The sequence below is a fragment of the Bos indicus x Bos taurus genome, chromosome 16, assembly GCF_003369695.1.
Source record: "Bos indicus x Bos taurus breed Angus x Brahman F1 hybrid chromosome 16, Bos_hybrid_MaternalHap_v2.0, whole genome shotgun sequence".
NCBI classification, from domain to species: domain Eukaryota; kingdom Metazoa; phylum Chordata; class Mammalia; order Artiodactyla; family Bovidae; genus Bos; species Bos indicus x Bos taurus.
The window spans coordinates 69,960,327-69,975,479 of NC_040091.1; the positions used below are offsets into that span (position 1 = coordinate 69,960,327).

Here is a 15,153-nt window from a genome sequence, read left to right on the forward strand (position 1 = left end):
CTTTCTCCTTTGAAAAATAGACTTCTACTTTCTCCCCACCAAAAAGTTGTGCAAATAAAATAATTAACTAATAAAACAGTTATTCTCCACCCTTGGCAATAGGCATGGAAAGTAGCCAAAGGGTTTTCGGGCAACACATTCAAACTTTTTCTCCTGATGAATAAGTAACAAATCTACTGTATTTAGGACCGCTTCTATTTTTTGAAATAAGATTATATTATCTTTTGATTTCATTATTTGTACCTGTGTGATTCAAGCAGACATCACACATATTAACTTATTATAAGACAAACACAGGTTTTAATCCTGGCTCTGCCTCAACTTATAATATGACTCTGAAGAAATCAATTCCTGCTTCTCAGCTAAGATAGATTTCTCATCCATAAAATGGAGATAATAACAACAAGCTGGTATGAGGATTACATGATATAAAATATGTAAAATAATTTTGTAATTATTGAGCACTGTCCTTTTGAGGAATATTTATTTTTAAAAATCAGAATTTTCAGGGAACTCCCTGGCAGTCCAGTGGTTAGGACTTGGCACGTCCACTGCAGAGGGCAATGGTTCGATCCCTGGTTAGGGAACTAAGATACTGCATGCTGCGCAGCGTGGCCATAAATAAATAATTTTTAAAAATAAAATAAAACCAGAGACTTTTCTCAGGACTTGAAATTCTGATAGACTACATAAAATATATTTCTATTAGAAGTTTATAATAGCAACCAATATATAAATATCTTGAATATAAGAATAAAAGTAAAATTAGGCATATATGTTATATATTTTTTAAAACTTTAACAGTAAATATTTTGACTGCCGTTAACTTTTGATTTCTGTCATCTATTCATTTCAGTGAATCAGGATGATAAGGATTTTAACTGACATACTTAAGTGATAGAGTTTACCGATCTGCATAAGAACAACTTTCAAATAGAATGGCATTATCACTTACACAACAGGAATCTGAATTGAAACAAAAAATTGGACTAAGTAAAAATTAAAATATGTTTGCATAAGTAACATTTTATTAATGGAATTAGACTGCCTAAGCTCAAATTTTTGTCCTTAGTATTTACTTACTGTGACCATGGGTTAGTTAAATTTACTTAAATTCTGTGACCCAGTTTCCTCATCTATAAAATAGAAATGATAATATAGTACTGCCCCTCTAGGGCTGCGAACATTAAATGAAATATACCATTTAGTATGCTTTTAAACATATTTAAGGCATATAAATCAAATGTTAGAGACTATAATAGTGTTCTCCCAATAAAAATGGGGTATTAGTATGAAATTCAGTGGAAGTTGGGATTAATTCTTAGAAATGCTAGATGGATTACACTTACAAAGGGTAATAGGATTACATGGCATGAATCCTCAAGTTAGTATTTTAGGAAGAATGCTCAATACCAATTTGGTATATGTCACATTACTGAAAAGCATCAGCAAAACTAAATTATTTTAGAAGATTTGGTTGGTTTCCAAAGTATTTATGGGTAGAATTTAGAAGGAAGTAGGATTGCCTCAATAATTGAGGAATTTTAAGAAAGTAGGTTTTTAAACTGTGGTGTTAGAGAAGACTCTTGAGAGTCCCTTGGACTGCAAGGAGATCCAACCAGTCCATTCTAAAGGAGATCAACCCTGGGTGTTCTTTGGGAGGAATGATGCTAAAGCTGAAACTCCAGTACTTTGGCCACCTCATGTGAAGAGCTGACTCATTGGAAAAGATTCTGATGATGGGAGGGATTGGGGGCAGGAGGAGAAGGGGACGACAGAGGATGAGATGGCTGGATGGCATCACTGACTCGATGGATATGAGTCTGAGTGAACTCCAGGAGATGGTGATGGACAGGGAGGCCTGATGTGAGGCAATTCATGGGGTTGCAAAGAATCGGATGCGACTGGGCGACTGAATTGAGGTTTTTAAAGTAATCCAGATTTTCCTCAACAGAAATTATTTAGTAATAAGGAAAACAGGTACATTTTTTAAATTTAAATGTCACAATTTTAAACTACACTTGCATAATACAACTCAATATTATCTTGCTTTTATATACTATGTTTAGTATCGTAAGATTAAAGGTCACCAAACAAAACTTGACAATGAGCTTTTTTTCCCTATTACATTTCCATTCCAATTTTTCCCATTCTCCCCTCCCACTTCCACTGTCTATTCATAAGCCATAAGTATATAAATAAGTAATTATATACATGAATAGCTCTCTTTTAATTTCTTAAATAACACAGGGTGATATGCCAATGGTCACACCTATTATTATTTTTTGTCCCACTCCTTTGACAAATAAAAATCTTGTGTTTGTAGCATCTCATATATATATGTTTAAATACATATGTGTCATATATATGATTTTATATCTAGAGATATCTTATATACAATCTATTACTCTCACTTCTTCCAAAGAAATAAGCAACTGAGGACAATAAAAAAGGAAAATCAGAATTTATGCAAAGATACATAGCAATCAAAGGAAAGAGGATTTTATATTTTAATAGTTCCTATTGCTAATGGAAGATCCATTTATGCAAAATATATATAAACTATATTTCATATTTCATCTAGCAAATCAAATATGGATACCAGAAAAGTAGATAGAGGTATTTGTTTTTTAAAAAATATAGATGTCTTTTAAAATTTTGTTAGACTGCCAAAAGACTACAAGGCATAATTTGTCCTTTTTCAGTAGTCAGCACACAGCAAACATGCCACTTTCTAACTGGAACATAAAAACCAACCATAGGTAGCCTGGACATGTCAGAATACTTTAAATGCTACCAAGAGAATATTTTGTTCATTATTTTAAGGCAAATTAAGTACGTGGGCTGAGTTTCCTCTCCCTGGGTCCAGCAGTTCACCTTTAAAGGCGATCTCTATTAAAACATAAATTTTCTCTGAAAACTGAGGATTTTTTAATCTGGTGATCATAAAACTTATGGTTTTCATTACTATTATAACCATGGTAAAAATTAATATATAAAATTTAAAACTCCAGCTGTAATGAAATTTAACTATAAATTGTAATGATTAAAAGACAGCCTTTCAACTTTACAGTTCCTTTCTTCTTCAAATCCATTTACGATATACTGAGTGCCCAAAAGCCATGCTAGCAGCTGTATTACTTTAAGTAAGCCTCACCTACTCTTTTCCCTGAAATCAAAACTGTTTCCCATGAAAAACAAACTTTAAAAAGCAGACCTTCCCAAACCGTCTTCCAAACTGATGATGGCTGCTTGCAGCTGATCCTGACTGACTGCTTCAAGAGACAGGCCCGGACGGGAGGACTCGGGGACGAGTGGTGGCAAGAGAGCTCTGCTGGAGTGGCCTGGCAAGCAGACAGTTGCCGCAGTCTGAAATTCTGCTCAACGGCTGGCTGCTGCCCAGGGTCATTCTCTGGCCAACATGTCAGATCCAGTTGTTAAATTGGGGATCCCTGGAAGGATTTATCATTCAAAGGAAGGTGATGGCCTATTTGCATCATTGCAAAGCATGACAAGAACTTGTTCCTGGAGAGGTTAGTGTCTAAGATGCAGACCGTATAGATGGATATGCAAAGAGAAGACAGGTAATATGCTTGAAACCAAGTTATCAGGAAAGAAAAATTAGTAGGGAGATAAATGAGATGAAATTAGTCTTCCAACCCTGTACAATATTAAGACAGATGTAATGAACCACAGCATACCCCTAGGGTTGCAGCATTCATAATCTAATCAAGAAAGTGAACAGCGAGAATGAAATATGCAAATAGCACTTGAGATATCATCAGTACAAGTTTTCAGGGTCGTTTATTTTTATTTTCCTATGTTTGTCATGCACTTATCTAGTTAAGCTTTAGGGAAAGTAACTCACTTACCAATTACTGTTAAAATAAATAAAAGTGTGGCGACAGCTGATGTTCCATAAAACATGGTGCTGATATTACGAGCCAGCAGTTGTGTGTTATTCTGTGTGTTGGGCACTAAAACTGGTGGCAGCAAAAAGCCAACTGCAGTTCCAAGCTGTAAAATAAACAGTTCTGTTAATTCTTCTTATTATAAGGGAAAAAAGTAATGAATACAACATTAAAAAAAAACACCGGTATGTGTAAGGTGCTTTCGTAAGCTCTAAAGAACCACGTTCTAATGTGTTTTTACCATTCTACTATTGAAGGAAAATCGCTGACAAACGTCTTCCCTATTCAATAAACATTTACTAAGCTCCAATCACTCAAATGATGCTGCTATAAAGTTGTGTAAGCTACACTCCTTACCCTTTGGCTACTTAAATCAGAAAAGATAATAAAAATACACATGCACGCACACACAAAATGCTGAGAAAAGACAACCTGCAGAATGGGAAAAAATATTTGTAAAGCATATATTTGATAAGGCTCTACTATGCAGAACATATAGAGAACTCTTACAACCCAATAACAAAAAAGACAAACATCCCAATTCAAAAATGGGCAAAGGACCTGAACAGACTTTTCTCCAAAGAAGATATACAAGTGCCCAACAAGCACATGAAAAAATGCTCAATATTATTAGTTATTGGGGAAACGCAAATCAAAACTATACCCACTAGAATGGCTATAATTTAAAAAAAAAAAAAACAGAAAATAAGAAATGTTATGATGTGAAGAAACTGGAACTCTTGTACAATGTTAGGAAGATTGTAAACAGCGCAGTTACCAAGGAAAACAATTTGGCAGTTCCTTAAAAAGTTAAACACAGAATTACTATATAACCTATATAGTAATTAGACTATATAGGTATAGTATATAGAATATAACCTAATTCCTCTCTTAGGTATATACCCCCCAAACTGATAACAGGTATTGAATATGGCACATGAATATCCAAAGCAGTCCTATTTGCAATAGCCAAAAGGTGGAAACAAGCAAACTGTCCATCAATGAATGAAGAAACCAAATGTGGTATATCATTCAATGAAATATTATTTAGAGAATGAAATACCAACAGTTGCTGTAGCATGGGTGAACTTTGAAAACATGCTAAAAGAAGCCAGACACAAAAGGTCACATATTGTATGATTTTCATTAGGCTGGGGAAATCCATAGGGAAAAAGCAGATTAGTGGTTGCCAGGGGCTAGAGAGAGGGGGAAATGAGGAGTGACTGCTTAGTGGAACTGGGTCTTCTTTGAGGGCAGATGAAAATGTTTCGGAACTAGAGGCGATGGTTGTAACAACATTGTGAATGCACTAAATGCCACAGAGATGTACACTTTAAAGTGATTAATTTTATGTGAATTTCACCTCAGTAAAATAAAATTGGGCTATGATAACCACAAGAGAAATAAAACCAAGATATTAAAGGAGATTCAACAGAGCGAGAGATCCGATTCTTTGGACATGAGAAGAAGGGTCCAAGATAGGTTTCAAAAAGGAGCCTGAGGCAGAGATAGTAACATTTACCAAATATTTCACTTTCTCCCTATAAAAAGCTGGATAGAGACAATTTAACGGGTAATTACAAGTGTCGTAAGTGCAGTACTGTGATGAGGAGAGGCTGTCAAGACTGTGAGGATCGTGTAATTGATTATCCAAGCAAGAATACTAGTTGGAGTGAATGGGACTCCACGAGCAGTTGTGCTGGACAACAGGTGTATATCTTAACTATTCTAGGCCAGTTGGAACATACGGTCACCTTAGTTAAGACAGTACTTTGGAGGAGCATCTTATATAGACTTGGGGTTCCGGAAAAATTTCTGAAGGGGCAAAGATCCGGATAAGAAGTTAGAGCTTGCCAATCGAACAAGAAATGTTCCCAGTCAAGGACATCACGTACACAGGAAACAGACAGCATGACCTTGTGAGAATCTGATCTAACCCAGGTCTCCTGCACTGCAGGCAAATTCTTTACTGTCTCAGCCACCAGGGAAGCCCTGACATACTGTAAGCAGTGCACAATTGCCCTCAGAGCAGAGGAAGCGGGGCGGGGGCGGTATGTGAGAAATGGGAGCTGCAGACAGGTGACGCTGAGCAACTGGCAGAAGGCGGAACCGGAAGTCTCACTTTGTCCTTAATAGAGTTTGACTTTCTTCCCCTAAGGGCAATGGAAGACAATGCGGGCAGGGCAAGCGAGTGCCCAGGACAGATTTGCACGTTAAAAGACCACACTGGATGCAAATGGATAATTAGAGAGAGGAAAGCAGATAGGAAAATCAGTTAGCAAAGCTCTAGGCGAGGCTGCAGGTGGCCAAGGCTAAGCTGCGACCACAGAAATGGAAAGCAATGAGCTAGAAGACAAGGCAAATTTTGATTGGTGGGGTCATGTGGGAGAGTCAAGTGGAAATATCTGGCTGACCAGTATCTATATGAGTCTGAAGCTCATTAATTTATTGAATAAATTCTTATGGAGAAATTATAATGTGCCAGGCACTATAGTAAATGTTGTACATTCAGACTATGTGCCTACTTAATGAAATCGAGCATCTAATGGTGGGGATGGGAGATGAGCAATAATTAACAATTTCTATGGCCCAGATGGTAAATAATCTGCCTGCAATGCGGGAGATCTGGGTTTGATCCCTGGGTCAGGAAGATACCATGGAGAAGGAAATGGCAACCCACTTGAGTATTCTCGCCTGGAGAATTCCATGGACAGAAGAGCCTGGCGGGCTACAGTCCATAGAGTCACAAAGAGTTGGACATGACAGAGCGACTAACACTTTCATAAACATATTAGACACTGATAAGCACTACACAGGATTAAAGAACACGGTGTAATAATAGATTGACTGGGCAACTTTAAATGAGATCCTCAAGAAACGCCACTGAATGATATTTAAAATGAATTTAAACTGAGAGCAGAGTGATATTAAGGTTGTAACAATGTGATCCTATGAGGAAGAACCTTCCAGGCAGAAAGAATGCTTTTGCAAAGGCCCTTATGCAAAATGCAAGCTTAGCGTTTAAGCAACCAAAAACATTAGTAAAGTTTTGTCAGAGTAAAGAATTTAGATTTTAATTACTATGGAAAATCACTGGAGAGTTCAAAGCAGTTATGACATGATCTGATCTATGTTTTACAAAGTCCCTGGTGGTTCAGTAGTTGATTCCAAGCTTCCAACACAGAGGGTGCAGGTTCCATCCCTGGTCAGGAAACTAGATCCCACATGTCAGAGCTAAGACTAGCCAAATAAATACATAAAAAAGGTTCTCTTGGGAATTCCCTGATGGCCCAGTGTTATGGCTCCATGCTTTCACTGCTGGGGCAATCTCTGGTTGGGGAACTAAGATCCCATGAGCTGTGCAATTTGGCTGAAGCACTAAAAATTTTTAAAAATGTTTTCTTAAAACAGGTTTCTCTCAGGTTAGAGACTTGGTACTGTAGATGGATAGAAAAAAACAGGATTCAGGAATCAGACAGACCTAAGTGTGAATGCTACCACTAATGAGGTGTGTGGCTTTTGGAAAATAATTTTAGCCCTCCAAGTCTCAGCTTCTGTATACATAGAAGGAGAAGACTAATAGTTCCTATCTTATTACATTAAATTAAATGATACAGTGTGTGTAATGTACTTAGTATGGTACCAGGCTTCGTGAACGTTCAATAATGTTGATTATTATTATGAATGATCACTCTATAAACAGGCTAAAGATGCACAGCTGGGAGTCATGAGCAAGTGCACAGCTACTAGAGACAATAAAGGATGAGAACACTTAGGGAGAATGTAGGAGGAAGTCCCAGAGCAAGGCTAATTGTCAGAGGGAAATCTACCTATGAGAAAACATTTCTATTTACTATTCATGAAATAGATAATTCGTAGGTAAGGAGTTGGTATTTCTATCATGCTCAATGAAGTATTAATCTTGAACATGATTTTGTAAATGAAAAATATTTTAAAGAAACAGTTCCTATCCAAACATGCAGAAGCAACCAACTAAAATATGTCACAAATTATTTTGAATATACAACTAAATTTCAAACTATCCCTTCTTCTGTACTTTTAAAGGAAATAAATAAAAGCAGTAGGCCTACATTTAGAGTTTCTCTTTACATGGATTTTAAATAGATTTTACTCTGATCTTGAAACAAGTGTCAGATCAGAAGAGAGTAACAATCTTTTGTTGCATAGCTGCTACTGCTGCTTAGCCACTTCAGTCGTGCCCGACTCTGTGCAACCCTACGGACTGTAGCCTGCCAGGCCACTCTGTCCATGGGATTCTCCGGCAAGAGTACTGGAGTGGGTTACATAGCTACATGTAGTGATATATGAATAGAGAGAGGTGACGTTTTTGTTATAGTTTTTTAACTTGATTCTTCTCAAGCTGAACACTCAATATAATTTACATCAACTATCATAGGACTCCATATGCAAAATTTAAAATATTAAAAGAACCATTTTGCAAATAACACACACACACACACACACACATATTTTACCTAATAATGCTACTGGAATGCTAATGGAATTTGAACCTATGGTGTTGGTAAAGTCTAGGAAACACCTTAATGGAGACTGGGCAAAATAAGCCACCTTTTTACAATGGATTCCATGATCTGTGATTTGTCTTGCATTTTCTCACCATTAAAAGTTGGTAACTGGACACAGTAATGCTGTGAGGTCCTTATCACTAGAACATTTGGCAATCGTTTATAAACGTCTGCTATGTACCAGGCACTCCACTGACTGCTAATACATAAAATTAAACAGAAGTTGTTCACATTGACCACTCAAACTAAGAACAAACTTCTTTGAATCCAACACCTTCCTACAAAAATAATACCTACCTCAGTCTCATTCACTGCAGCACTCACAAGTGTTATGCGTTTATGGGCATATACCATTAATTACAGATAATTCTCAGAGATGACAAGGTAGTCATTTAAAACTGGTTTTGAAAGTTCTGTTTCCACAAATAAACCAAAACCTCTCTTTCATCCAAGACTGCTTCTTATTTTGTGACTACTCATCTCCTCTCCTTCCTTTATAGAATGCCTCCTAAGGGTTCATCCATATTCCTAGACCCTGCGGCCTAAACCGTTTTATCTGGTCCTTCAGGATTCGATTTTCACCTATCACCCAGCCTTACCTGATTCCCTAGCACAGCGGTGGCGCAAGCTGTGGACACCTCCTTGGGCCCAAACCACACTGAAGCGATGTGGGAGGGCAAGCCGAGGATGAACACCTGGGCCACGGAGCACAGGCACTGGCCCAGCATGGTGACCCAGAAGAGATGCTGCTTCACGCTGCCGCACTTGATCCAGGCGCCCAGGCAGTTGAGGCCGGAGCCCAGCAGGGCGGTGAGCCGCAGGCCTCTGGTATCCAGCAGCCAGGTGGCTGGGAAGATGAGGGGCACGTAGGCCAGCATGTACACCATGGACAGCCAGTCTATGTGCAGCGAGGAGACGTTGTAGAAGCCCTCGAAGACATTGCTGATGATGCTGTACTGGATCCACTGGAAGGCGTTCACCAGGGAGTAGGCGCTGAAAATAAGCAACACCACAAAGCGCCTCGGGGAGAGCGCGATCCGGGGCACCAGCGTGCCCTCGCCCCCCGGGGTCTCCTCGCCCGGGTCCTTGGGCAGCAGCCGGGCCTGGGTCTCCTCCTCCGGGGCCAGCGGAGTCTTCGGCCCGTCCGGGGTTCCCGAGGCGGTGGCCTTGGTGCTGTCCCGAGAAACCCCGTTCAAGGCCAGACAGCCGGCCGTGGGCCCGTTCTGCGTCTCCGCGCTCACCTTTCCGGCCGGCGCGTCCCCCGGGACTGGGAGGTATCCGTTTGCCGGCGGGTGTCCGCTCGCCTTCGCGGTCCCCTCCTCATCGTCCGGCCGCGCCATGTCCCCGGGCGCCCCGGAGCCGCCGGGCGCCCCCGCTCTCCTCCCCGCCCTATACCCCTACCCCAGCTTGCGCCCCAAGGCCCTCCCGGCAACCACCCCCAAAACCCCTACCCCTCGGTCGGCGCTCCTGCGACGGTCTCCCCAGCTGGGGGAGCCTGGGTGTGAACCGAGAGCGGCAAAGCCGTGCCGCCTGAGTCCGCAAGCGAGGTCCTGGACCCCACGCGCGGCCCCGGCGGGCGTCCCCACGGGTACCAGGCCGGGTAGGTGAGCGTAGCGTCATCGCGCCCTCGGGCCAATCAGCGGGCGCCCTCGCCCGCGGGAGCCAATCAGGGCGCGTCCGGAGGGGCGGGGCGAGGCACGTCTTGCCAGGTGGCGGAGGAGGAAGGCCACGCTGGCGGTCGCGCAGCTGGGTGATCGCCACTTGGAAGGATGCGGTAGGCAGAAGTCCTCAGACTCGGGGATGGGCGAACGGGCGGGCGAGAGGCGACGCTTGGATCGAGTAACTAGGGAGGGAAGCGAGGGGGTAGGAGAAACAGAGCAGAGACAGGCGGTCATCAGTCTTTCCGCTTACAGGGGCTCCCCTAGAGCCAAGTTTGATAGTGCCGGAGGACGAACTTGGCCTCCTTGGCCCAGTGCAGCTGTCTGTCGATATCAGACCCTGCCTGTAGAGCAGACTGGACCAGGTTTCATGAATTGGTGCTATCTCGACATTGGAAAAACGCAAGAAAGCATTCTGTTCCAAGTAAATAGATTTCTTAAGAAATCTGCCCTTGTGAAATTGGAATTTCCTGGGGATGTGTTGTGTCTGAGCAGGCCCAGTTGCTTAACGGTCTCCCGTGCACCCACACTTTCAGTTAGTGGTTAACTGAACTCACTCTTTGGCTTCCAGGCACCAAACTTGCTTTGAAAGGAATGTGCCTCATACCGTCATGGACTCTGGGGAATAAAAAAATAAAAAGCAGACATATTCCCTGCTCTCAAGAGCGCACGTGGCCTTGTAAGTCTTTTTGGACAACAGAAAATCTCAGCCCTGCTACTTGGGAAACTAAATTTGAAGAAAAAAAGAAAAGACTCCAAGTGGCTTCCCTGGTAAAGAATCTGCCTGGGATGAGGGAGACCTGGGGTTGATCCTTGGGTCAGGAAGAGCCCCTGAAGAAGGGAATGGCTATCAACTCCAGTATTCTTGCCTGGAGAATTCCATGGACAGAGAGCTTGGCGGGCTACAATCCATGGGATCAGAAAGAGTTGAAGTGGTCCAAACGACTTTAACATTTTTTATTTATGTATTTTAATTGGAGTAGGATTGCTTTACAATGTTGTGTTTCTTTCTGCTATACAACAATGTGAATCACCTGTTTGTTGTTGTTCAGTCACTCAGTTGTGTCTGACCCTTTTCGACCCCATGGATTGCAGCAATATATATGTATATATCCCCTCTGTTTTGAGCCTCCCCGGCAGCTCCCCATCTCACCCCTCTAGGTCATCACAGAGCACCAAGCTGAGCTCCCTCTGCTATACAGCAGCTTCCCACTAGCTAGCTATGGACCATTTTTCTAGACACATATTCATTATTAAAGTGAAATTGAAACTAGGGGTATTTCACAATGGACTTAATATTAAAAAGTGTTGCTACCTAGAATGCTAAAACCTGATACACTTTATTGCTACTTAACCTAAAGGAGATCAGTCCTGGGTGTTCATTGGAAGGACTGATGCTGATGCTGAAACTCCAATACTTTGGCCACCTCGTGCGAAGAGTTGACTCACTGGAAAAGACCCTGATGCTGGGAGGGATTGGGGGCAGGAGGAAAAGGGGACGACAGAGGATGAGATGGGTGGATGGCATCACCGACTCAATAGACATGAGTTTGGGTAAACTCCGGGAGTTGGTGATGGATAGGGAGGCCTGGCGTGCTGCGATTCATGGGGTCGCAAAGAGTCGGACATGACTGAGGGACTGAACTGAACTGAACATCATTATATTGGTAGCATATAAACTTATTATCAGATACTTATCAGTGAAGATGAAAACTACATAATCCTAAACCTTAAGAAATTTTAATGTCTTCCTTAGTCATCCTATGTAAATTGCACATATCACCCTAACTGCTTCCCCTGCTTTATTTTTCTCCTTAATGCTTAGCACACTCTAAAATGTCCTATATTTTACTTTTCTTTTCTTTTTTTGGTTATTTCCTCCTTCCCCACTAAAATGTAAGTTCCTTGAAGGCAGGGCTGAAAGTTTTGTTGCATTGCTGCTGTTGCTGTATACTGAGAACTTGAAACAGTACCTAGCGATAGGTTTTCAATAAATATTTACTGAATGATTGCAACTAACAAGCTTTGTATATTTTAAATAATTGCTTACTTTGTAAGTGAATCTCTTTTTTTAAAAAAACTTGCAAATTTCTTCTACAAACATGATTTTCTACACATTGATTTAGATATTATTTTAGATAACTTAGTGATGTCCCTGAGTGAACAAACAAATAACTAAATCCAAAGGACTTCATTCTGTTAAGAAGTCTATATGGATTTCTGAGAAATGAACTAATTGCATTGCATGATATTCAGGACAACTTACTGTTCATTATTCTGAGGCTTTTAAAATACCTTTATGTACTAGGAAACCTACATAGTTCACCAAAAAAACAAAAAACCAACTGTTCAGGAAGTGAATCTGTGTATAGAATTTAATTTTAGATCCTTTTTTTTTTTTAAAGTATAATGACCTACAACATGTTAATTCCAGGTGCACAATATAGTGTTTCCATATTTCTATACATTTCAAAATGATTACCAGCAATGGGTAGAATTTTAAATGGACCTTTCTTTACTTGCCCCAGTAGTACCTCCAATCCACATGTTCACAGTAAACATTTAGGCACCCCCTTCCTGAAATCAAAAAGTAGCAAAGTACATTAGGGCCCCATTTCCCCATTATTCAGTGAAGGTTGGAGATTGTCTTCTGCCAGATTGGAAAGATAACTCTCCTTTCAGCACAGAAGAGCTTCCTGAATGCCCTGCAGGGAGGCCCCTCTCTCTGATTGTTGAGGCTCTATCTGTTTAAAAATAACTTGTCTTTCCTATGGTCCTTAGCAAGAAGGAATGGGATTGGGAGTCCTCTGAGTGTCCTGGACACCAGTTAGCATGGTATCTAATTTCCCTCCATGGTGGAATTCCCTGGCAATCCATTGGTTAAGACACCATGGTTCCACTGCAGGGAGCACAGGTTTGATCCCTGGCTGGGGAACTAAGATTCTACATGCCATGCATCCTGGCCAACAAAATAAAAAATTGCCCTCCACACTATCACCAACTTGAGCCTGTCTTATTCTTGCCCACCTTATCTTTGGCCTTCCCTGCACTTAACGAAGTTCTGTATCTGACCCTGTCATCATCATGGAGCATAGCAGCAAGAGGATTTAGAATAGTAGAGAAGAGTATCTGACCTCGAGCCTGGCTACCTGGAGTTGAATTCCAACTTTAGTACTCGCTTAACTGTGTGAACTTGGGCAAATTACTGAGCTGATCTGTAATAGCACATGCCTTATAAGACCATTAACAGGAGGATTAAGTGAGTAAAGAACACCTGGCACATGATTTAGGTATTCTTAGTATTGAGGTAGTCTACTATAGGTTTCCCAGGTGGTGCTAGGGGTAAAGAACCTGCCTGTCAATGCAGGAGACGTGAGAGACGTGGGTTCGATCCCTGGGTCGGGAGGATCCCCTGGAGGAGGGCATGGCAACTGACTGATATTCTTGCCCGGAGAACCCCATGGACAGAGGAGCCTGGCAGGCTACAGTCCATAGGGTTGCAAAGAATCGGACGTGACTGAAGCAACTTAACATGGGCACACACTTAAGGGCCCAGGCTCCAGAGCCAAATGAACTGGACTCAAACCCTAGCTATTTGACTTACTAATTGCATGACTGGATTAGTTACTCTGTGCCTCAGTTTCCACAGGGGAAGGGGGGGGGGGACAATATTCTTCATAAGATTGTTGTGAGAAATAAATGGGTAATAAATATAAAGAACTTCAATGTGTCTTGACCCCTGATATATATAGTAATACTCAGTAAAATGTTGTCCACAGCCATTATTATCAACTCATATCTCCTCAAAGTCATATCTCATTTTCATGTATTCTTAGATTTCATCCCATCTTGTTTTTTTTTTTTTTTTAACATGGACCATTTTTAAAGTCTTTATTGAATTAGTTACAATATTACTTGTGTTTTATGTTTTGTTTTTTGGTGGTGAGGCATGTGGGATCTTAGCACCCCAATCAGGGGTCAAACCCATACCCCTTGTATTAGAAGGTGAAGTCTTTTTTTTAATTATTATTGTTTTTATACTTGGAGGATAATTGCTTTACAATGTTGTATTGGTTTCTGCCATACAATAACGTGAATCAGCCGTAAGTATACATACGTGCCCTCCCTCTTGAACCTCCCACCCGCCCCATGCCATCTCACCCCTCTAGGTTGTTACAGAGCATGTTTTGAGCTCCTTGTGTTATACAGCAGCATCCCACTAGCTAGCTGCTTTACCTAAGGTAATACATCTGTTTCAGTGCTGCGCTTGCAATTCATCCCACCCTCTCCTTCCCCTGCTGTGTCTACAAGTCTGTTCTCTGTGTCTGCCCTGCAGATATTCATCAGTATCATTGGTACTGGTTCGTCAGTACCATTTTTCTAGATTCTGTATATATGGGTTAATGTACAATATTTGTTTTCTCTTTCTGACTGACTTCACTCTCTATAACAGGATCTTTAGACTGAATTTATGGTGGTAGACCTCCTCCCTGGAAGATGATCTGAGGATGTCCCCAAAGGGTAGCATGCAGTGGCATATACTAATTACACTTACCTCATAGGAGGGAGCCAACCGTTGACATATCTAGACAAGAGTTGATATATCTAGACAACATGTGACGTATCTAGACAAGAGTTAGAGGCAATCTGTGTTGGACTAGGTATGTCATGGATAGAATGCCCAAACTCCAAGGAAACGTGAGCTATGTGAGATTTAAGATTTCTTCTGACTTGAAATTTCTTTGATTTAATGAAAAGTAAGATATTTCCTATGAAAGGATTTGACAAAATTCATATTCTCTTTCAACAAAGTTCCAGAAAGTAACAAATGAAGTACAGAAAGGAGAAAACTCAGTAGTGTCTCTCTGTATTATCATTCTAATGTCTTAACCCTTGCCTCCTCTCTCTTGAGGTTTCATTGGTAGGTACTTATTAACCAGTTTAGGTGTGACTCATACTTTATACAATATCACATGTTTGGATATATAACATAACACGAACCTTCATCTCTGAAGATGAGGTTCAGAGTACAGAGAG

The 15,153-nt window shown here is 40.9% G+C and overlaps 2 protein-coding genes across 6 annotated transcripts in view; one reads left to right on the plus strand and one right to left on the minus strand.

The window, feature by feature from the left end:
* FLVCR1 (feline leukemia virus subgroup C cellular receptor 1) overlaps nt 1-10,071 on the minus strand; it is a 29,146-nt gene extending 19,075 nt beyond the window's left edge. The window contains exons 1-3 of one of the 4 annotated variants that reach the window (XR_003515023.1): nt 9,058-10,071; nt 3,873-4,017; nt 3,218-3,412 (exon numbers count right to left, since the gene is read on the minus strand). Coding sequence is in view for 3 of the 4 variants with exons in the window: in XM_027565637.1 (XP_027421438.1) it covers nt 3,218-3,412; nt 3,873-4,017; nt 9,058-9,798 (1,081 nt within the window). In the remaining variant the exon portion in view is untranslated. The remainder of the gene's footprint in view (nt 1-3,217; nt 3,413-3,872; nt 4,018-9,057) is intronic. The other 3 variants (XM_027565637.1, XM_027565638.1, XM_027565639.1) reach the window with 3 other exon arrangements.
* An 81-nt stretch (nt 10,072-10,152) lies between these two features.
* The window catches only part of SPATA45 (spermatogenesis associated 45), a 40,493-nt gene continuing 35,492 nt past the window's right edge, over nt 10,153-15,153 (plus strand). Inside the window, exons 1-2 of one of the 2 annotated variants that reach the window (XR_003515024.1) lie at nt 10,153-10,232; nt 10,688-10,779. The gene's annotated coding sequence lies outside the window, so the exon portion shown is untranslated. Of the gene's footprint in view, nt 10,233-10,687; nt 10,780-15,153 lie in introns of those variants that run through there. The other variant, XM_027565648.1, reaches the window with a different exon arrangement.